The 7,764-nt window shown below is 36.7% G+C and overlaps 1 protein-coding gene across 3 annotated transcripts; it reads right to left on the reverse strand.

Annotated features, from left to right (window-relative positions):
- Window positions 1–238: 238 nt before the first annotated feature.
- LOC131233784 (14-3-3 protein 7) lies at window positions 239–5,361 on the reverse strand. Of its 3 annotated transcripts, none has more exons than XM_058230577.1 (8): window positions 5,097–5,360; window positions 4,168–4,474; window positions 2,932–3,019; window positions 2,736–2,845; window positions 2,370–2,518; window positions 1,559–1,593; window positions 1,386–1,421; window positions 239–432 (listed from the first exon to the last, which is right to left on the reverse strand). In XM_058230577.1, exons 1-8 carry the CDS (start codon window positions 5,161–5,163, stop codon window positions 427–429), a joined length of 798 nt encoding a protein of 265 aa, XP_058086560.1. In that variant the 5' UTR covers window positions 5,164–5,360; the 3' UTR covers window positions 239–426. The 3 variants fall into 3 exon arrangements, with proteins under 3 accessions (XP_058086560.1, XP_058086574.1, XP_058086569.1); XM_058230586.1 differs by lacking the exon at window positions 239–432 and adding an exon at window positions 471–848 and having other exon boundaries at window positions 5,097–5,361; XM_058230591.1 differs by lacking the exon at window positions 1,386–1,421 and having other exon boundaries at window positions 5,097–5,281.
- Between the last annotated feature and the right edge of the window lie 2,403 nt (window positions 5,362–7,764).

Consider the following 7,764-nt stretch of genomic DNA (forward strand, 5'->3'; position numbering starts at 1 on the left):
GTCCGAGTTACTGAGTCTTTTAACCTTGGTTTTGATAGAATGCAGGCCCTGCATCGCAACTACCACACAGGCCACATTCCCACCAATGAATGGTACACATGTAGGAGATCCACACTGTTCATCTGTGTATGCCCTAAACCTGTATGCGAGAATTGCAGTGTCGGAGGCACGAACTATCTCAAAGATAGCGGCAAGTACGCGCCTCAACTCAACGCCAGTGCACAAGTTTATCCGACAATGAAACCAGAAAATTGGAGAGTTTTAATGTGACGAACCCTCGAATGTTGAAATAGAAAAGAAGCCATTCCCACCACATACCAGAAGGACACAAACTGGCTAAAATGAGTTAACCCAGTCTTTTAAGATTTCTACTACACAAATACAAACCTATTTCCCTTAAAGTATCATTTCCTCTGCATCTCCATACTAGTTCTGCAATATCCATCCACATAAATTAGAATCTTTAAAAAAAAAAAAAAAAAAAAAGAAGAAGAAGAAGAGAAGGCAAGAAAGATTTAAAACAAAGAAGCATTGCAGCCACATTTTACATCCAACCTGATTGACGGATACACCCACATTATCTACTTCTTGTGCATATGATATAGCAATTTGTACCATTATATCACCAAAATTAGGTATCAATTCCAAAAACAATGCATGGATGGATCACTCTATATTATAGGAAGGTTTAAAAACAAAAAGGACACCCAGAATGCAGAGTGATACGTTGTGCTACTTCAAAAAAAGACGATAGTTCAGAGACCTGAAAACTCGACCTTACCCAATGTCCAGCTGGGTTGGGTTGACTCGGAGGTGAGTCTTTTTATTGACTGGACTCGAATCTAGTGCTGCATTAAGATGTTTGGTTCTTTCACAGATGTCATTAGATTTGAAACTTAAACAAAAACAAAAACAAAAAGGTCAATTGAGCTAACGATCCGGACTCGATGGAACATTGTCAATTCCAGACCCAGTCAAAGTCAAGACTGAGTCTCCTAGTGACTCGGCTTGAAATCTCATAGGGTCGACTGTTTTGAGTTTTGAGTGGAGCCACCGAGTTTTAGATGCTAGTACATCTTTAAAAATAATAATAATAATAATAATAATAATAATAATTTAAGTGTGGACAACACAGTAATAAACCAGTCAAACTTCACACAGAAATGCCCAATACAGAGCTCATATAAAGCCAATACCTAATGGTTTTGGGACAGCAGAAAACATGCTCCAATATGATCTTTTAAACCTCATGCCCGAAGCATTTAGGGTTATTTTCGAAGCCCATTGGTAGAAGTTGGTTTCAAGATTTAAAAGTAATAAATAAAAAAATCTCCAATTATTTTGAGCAAAAAGGAAAAAGAAGAAGAAGAAGAAGACTATCTGACCTCTCCAGCAACCAAATGGAAAAGGGATTGGTCCTTCTAATAGATGGAAGGTGTAAGATGATCCAATTGAGATACCGACATTACCAATGAAATTTCAATGAAATGATACAATGAGTTAAAAGATAATATTCAGACCAGCACATTCATTGTACCAAAAGCAGTCACTTCCTTACCTCTGATTCAGGGTCATTGCCTTTGGACTGCTCACCTGCCAATTCGCGACAACATCACATTAAATCCATCAGTAACTTCTTCGGAACCAGATTGACAAAAGGACCAAACATCTAACCAGTTTCTTTACGACTCAAAATGCAAGGAAATTAAGATTTATTTTTAATTTTTTTTAAAGGAAAACATGAGGATCATCGAAAAGATGAATTCATAGAAAAACAGCTACATGTGCGCCATGAAACTAAGCAACCACATTTGAATTGAAGTATAATAACAAAAGAGCAATCTACACCATATGACATGTAACATCTTTTTAGAAAATGCTCATTAACGGTGGCTTTTCACATGCCATTCTCCATGTATTCTAGATTGCATGATCTGGCCCTCTTAGATGATCCATTTGCATATGAGCATTTTTACCACTTACTATTTAATGGTGTGTTTGGTGTCCACCTAAATCATGGCTAGTGGGCTTTTCCATGGGTACTTTGCCTGGTGTTTGGGGCAACATGGAAAACGGAACTAGCATTAAGTGCGCAACCATATTCCTGCTCTTCCCATCCTAAAATGGGATTGAGATTAGAAATTTTGAAGAGGAACGTCCCCACTCTCATCTCAATCACGAATTGTAGGTGGAAAATCACGTCTGTGTTGGGAATCATCAATGCCCAAGTGATTCAAAGTATATGATTTTCCTACAAGTGTTTCATAACATGAAGTTACATAATCAACCATTTCCTAAAAATGCAACCTAGGCTACAGATTTCACATGCAAAACAAAAGGCTCAGGGAAAAGGGATTCAAATCATTTACCACCCTCATCCGGCAAATCTGAAGTCCATAACGTGAGATTGTCCCTGAGAAGCTGCATTATAAGGGTGCTGTCTTTGTAGGAATCTTCATTGAGTGTATCAAGTTCCGCAATGGCCTCGTCGAATGCTTGTTTGGCCAGGTGACATGCTCTGCACAATGCAAAACCAAGGGCAACATAGAATCATTCATGAAAACTCAAAAACATGGTAGAAATAGGAATACCTGATTTAATACACAAAACAACAGCAGCTACCTAGTAAATTTAAGGAAGATTAACTCTGTGGTGAAAAAAAAAACATAGAAATGAAAGTCCTTCTATGGCTACAATCTCAAGTTTCATCAGGATGAGAGCAAAGAAAGACAAACCTCTCAGGGGAATTCAATATCTCATAGTAGAAAACAGAGAAATTCAGAGCCAGGCCGAGCCTGATAGGATGAGTTGGTGGGAGATCTGTACTTGCTGTATTAGTAGCCGCCTGCAACACAAGATCAAATCCAACTAACAATCAGATTCCATGTTCATATCTTGAAAGCAAAGTACCAAATAAAGAGATGAACAGACTTGGTAGGCCTTAAGAGAGTTATCTGCTGCTTCTTTACGGTCATTTCCTGTCTTAAACTCAGCCAAGTATCGATAATAATCCCCTTTCCTAGAAAGATTGAAAACCCACTAAGATCGACATCAGCTAGAAAAGAGAGAAACCATTACTCCAAAGCTTTAAAAAAAAAAACTCATACATATGCATTAAGACAACAAAGAGAAATAATTCAATACAAACTTATGATACATTCTTTTATTTCCTGCCAATGTGTCATATGTGCGAATATCCAATCTAAGCAAAAGATGTGACACACCATGAGTATTACCCTATACAAAAATCAGGCATACATATGCATTAAGACAACAAAGAGAAATAATTCAATACAAACTTATGATACATTCTTTTATTTCCTGCCAATGTGTCATATGTGCGAATATCCAATCTAAGCAAAAGATGTGACACACCATGAGTGATCATCATCATCAGGCTCCCCTTTTTTTCATTTTTTTTAAAGGATAACGAGATTCATTAAAGAACAAAAAAAAGGGGAAGAGATTCCCCAATACAAAGAAAGGCAGGCGGAGACCCCGCCAATGTAAGATCAAACACCAAGGGATTAGATATACCAAATGAAAGAGCAATCAAAATGTTTAGCCCTCCGAACATGAATTGATCCCTTTGAAGATACCAAGACCGAGTCCCCATTCCCTTTGGCCCAAGCAAAGGTGTCTCTATGAGGCACTTCCACAGGCGGCTCGCCTTTTTCATGGATTGGATATTCTACAATGTGAAATGTTAGTGGGAAATGAAAGGATGTATCATAACTTGTTACACAGCCGCTGTAATTAGTTCTCTACAAACAAATACATGATTAAAATGATATTAATAGACTCAGATTTTACTAATATCGTTCTAGATCCAGTGTCAACAAGCTTGATACTACGCCAATCAGAATGGTCACTTGAGTCTTTTGAAACAGATCATCAACACAAGTTCTTATGAGGTCATGAATGCTTTAGTAGTAGTGGAATCGATGGAATTGGTAATCCAGACCATTGATCTGATGGGCCATACTGTAAGTGGGCAATGATCAAAAGGTTTCTCAATTGGAGGATCTAGGAATTTCCAATCTGGAAGATTTCAAGAGAATCCCTAAACGGAGCCCATCAGACCAACAGTCTAAATCACTGATAAACACAATGAACCCATGAATTCAATACAAGATACAAAATTTTTAAAAGTAAAATAAAAATTACATCTTGTAGTAAAAGACGGTAGATTCTCCGGTCGTGGAAGATGGAAGGAGGTGTTTATCAATGACAGACAAGATGTCATTGCAGATGTTAGAGAGTTCATCCTCGACCTTCTGCCTGTAATCCCTTATCCTCCTGACGTGGTGCTCATTCCCCTTTGTCTCTTCCTTCTGCTCGATCGATGACATGATCCGCCAAGAGGCCCGCCTCGCCCCGATTACATTCTTGTACCCAACCGACACTAGATTCCTCTCCTCCACTGTCAATTCCACATCCAATCTAGCAACACTCTTCATTGATTCCACCATCTCTGCAACAAAACAACAAAAAACACCAAAAAATTAAAAAGAAAAGAAGTACTAGAACAAATTCATACCAATGCTAGTATTATACAAACCATATACAACAATCTCCCTGCAGCTATTAAATACAAGCATTAAAAAATACTCACTTATAAGAAAATGAAAAAATGCAAACAATAAAATAAAAATAGATACTAATTACCAGAAAAATACCAAAACTCCGAAAATAAAAAATAAAACTAAATGCCAATGACCCATCACAAATAAATAAATTTATATAAAAACAATTTATTAATATTATCTTGAACTAAAATAAGGAATAAAAAGTAACCAACTAATAAAAATATTAAAATAAAATAAAAGATCACCCAAGATAGGAATCTACAGCATCTATATGTGTGTGTGTGTGGAAATATTTCCAGAACCGCCCAAACCCCCCAAAAATAATAATAATAAATAAATCAATAAAAACATAAAAAAGCCTAACCCAATACATTTGTAAATAGTTTTACGATATAACCAAAAAAAAAAAAAGATCAAATAAAAAATACTAAAACAAGAGGTTAAAAAAAAAAAAAAAAAAAAACCATGTATGAATCATACGAAATACGAATAAAAATACACATATACCATCGTATCTCTCTGCTTGCTCCGCCAACTTCGCCATGTACACATGCTTTTCTCTCTCTCTTTCCATATCTCTCTCTCTCTCTCTCTCTCTCTCTCTCTCTCTCTCTCTCCTTCGGTTTGGTTCTTACTGTTGGACTGGTAACCGCTTTTAGATACTCTGTACTTTCTAAGGTCGAAGGGTGGTACAGTGGTACTCGGTGTTTTGAGATAGGCACGTCTGATCAACGGTGGAAATTGCTTTTGAAATCTGTGAGCCGCGAAAATCGGTGTAGGAGAATCTAAGCCGCAAATATGTTGGATGTGGGGAGATATTGGTCGTTGGATTGAAGGAGTAGAGTTGATTGGAGGAGCTGTCGGTCAGACGGGCTGGATTCTGGAACCGCAGTTAAGCTAACCTGGGTTGAGGGTTTTTCGTAAAGAGAAGGTTCCAACTCCAACCATTTGGACCAAGATTTACGGTCCACAGCAAATAACTTCCAACCTTGTATGTCCAATGGGTTGATCTAATCACATGGATTTCCTTATGCAAAAATTTATCTCATCCACTCATTGCGTGGGCCACACTTTTGTTTTGTTATTTATCAATGACTAAATTTTATTTTCTTAGAGGTGTTCATCGGGGCCGATTTTTGTATTATACAGCCTTCCTGGTGCTATAACTGATTGGACATCAAAGGGTGCGACCCTGCCTCAAGTCAGATACTGCGGCCCTCACCATGGGCGCACCTTTGACGCATGTATTCTATATTCACGCCATTCATTCCTTTGGAATTTTTAATGTTGAGGCACTTCCTTTTGGCGTGGTCCGCTTGAGATTTGGATTTATTTAATTTTTTGAAAAACATCTTAAAATGAGCAGTAGAAACAAATAACTGTTATGAATTTTATTTTTATTTTAAGAAAAAAAAACATCAAGATGAGGCTCGGGATAGGAGTAACACCCACTATAGTATTACCCCTGTTCTGATCCCCCGGTTCGGCTGGCGACTAGATCCAGCTATCTAGCTGGGTTAAAAGTTAAGCCACCCCATGGCCATGATTGAATGTTTATCCTTGACAATTTCTTTGAGCCCATTGCAATATTTATTTGCCATCTAATCTATTCATAAAGTCACGTAACCTTAAATGAAGTAAAACACAAATATCAACTTGATCGGAAACTTCCATGGCACTTTAGAAGTTTTCAACGGTAAACTCAATTCCAACTATTTCTTGTGGTGTGTTTCACTTTTTAGCTTTGAATCTGCCTATTTTTTAATTAATACTTTAAATTAAATTGAAAAAAATAGATAAATGACATGGATAAAACACACACATCATGGTGACCCCACCAGCTAACTAGCTGCGGGTGCCAAACTAAGTCCGATCAAATAACTCTACTTATCCACCCTGATTGGTACGGTTCGATGCCCGACTCCCCACAGGCACCTTTAGAGCGTGTGCCAATTGCTAAGTGTCCAACCTACCTCCTGTATATTGCATTCGGTGGCCCTCATGCGAATATGTCCCATCACAAAACATTAATACAAGCATCAAGTGGTCCATCCCATAGGTGGGAGATTTTGATGTTTGTAAAAGCTTACCAACGATCCACATTTGTTGTGGGCAAGTGACCTAATGATACCTTGATGTAATCACGCAGGAATATTTGCCAACCTCTAACATAGATTCATGGAAGGAAATGGAAACACTATTTTCCAAGTGAAACTTTGCATTATTTGTCAAGTTTTTTTATTGTTTTTTATTTTTATTTTTTTATTAAAAAATAAATAAATTTATTTTTTCACCTCTACCCCCAAGACAAGTACTTCTCTACAATAGAATGAAAATAAGTTTCTCAAGAGTTAAGTTTAGAATTAATATCACCTATCTTCAATTCACTTCACATGTGCTACATTTGCCAATATACCAAATGAGTCATTGTCCATCTTTGATTGTGCCTCACACTTGCCACTAAGTCAGATGTGGCAATGTTCCATATGTCATCATCCATCCTTTCTTGTGTAAAATATTTCACATGTACTAATGTGCCACTTGGGATGCCATCAATCTTCTCTTGGAACCCACATGCTAATGTGCCACATGTATCACTATTTATCTTCTATCGCTTACCATATGGTGCAAAGCATTCCATGTTCCCTAATATATTGCATGTCTTATAATCTATCTTCAATTGTTCCAAATATGCCGTATGTGTCAACCAACATGGTGCCAGTACGCACAAGTGTTGTCATGTGACTCATCTGACTTCAAGTACTCACATTTGCTATAATTCATCTTCAAGCACCTCATATGTTGCATATATCATATGTACCACTATTAATCTTCAAGCATCCCATATGTGTTAATTTAGAACATGTTAATGGCTCCTAGAAATATTTTCTCAAAAAAATTTATTTTACTGAACAAAAAATTTGAAAATAAGTTCCAAATTTTTAGAAATTTTTTATTGAAAAATAAAATTTTCTTTCTTACCATTTTTTGATAATTAGATTTTCTAAGAAACATTGTTTCCATTCCTATGCTTTTCATGAATCCAACTAGGCCAGGTCCTTAGGAAATTCCTTAGTAAAATGAAATAAGACTAAAATCATTATAATTTTGTTATATTTGTATTACAAAGAATTTGTATGTAAATTGTAATGATTATGCATTATCATCTTCATTT

The sequence above is a fragment of the Magnolia sinica genome, chromosome 2 (assembly GCF_029962835.1).
Source record: "Magnolia sinica isolate HGM2019 chromosome 2, MsV1, whole genome shotgun sequence".
NCBI lineage: Eukaryota > Viridiplantae > Streptophyta > Magnoliopsida > Magnoliales > Magnoliaceae > Magnolia > Magnolia sinica.

What these genes read in the sequence shown, in the direction of transcription:
- LOC131233784 (XM_058230577.1), bottom strand. Translation starts at nt 5,163, where the DNA reads ATGGAAAGAGAGAGAGAAAAGCATGTGTACATGGCGAAGTTGGCGGAG. An exon ending in ACTCTCTTAAGGCCTACCAA is followed by an intron (nt 2,846 to 2,931) that starts GTCTGTTCATCT and finishes CTTGTGTTGCAG; the next exon opens with GCGGCTACTAATACAGCAAG. An exon ending in GCAATGACCCTGAATCAGAG is followed by an intron (nt 1,422 to 1,558) that starts GTAAGGAAGTGA and finishes TCCATCTATTAG; the next exon opens with AAGGACCAATCCCTTTTCCA.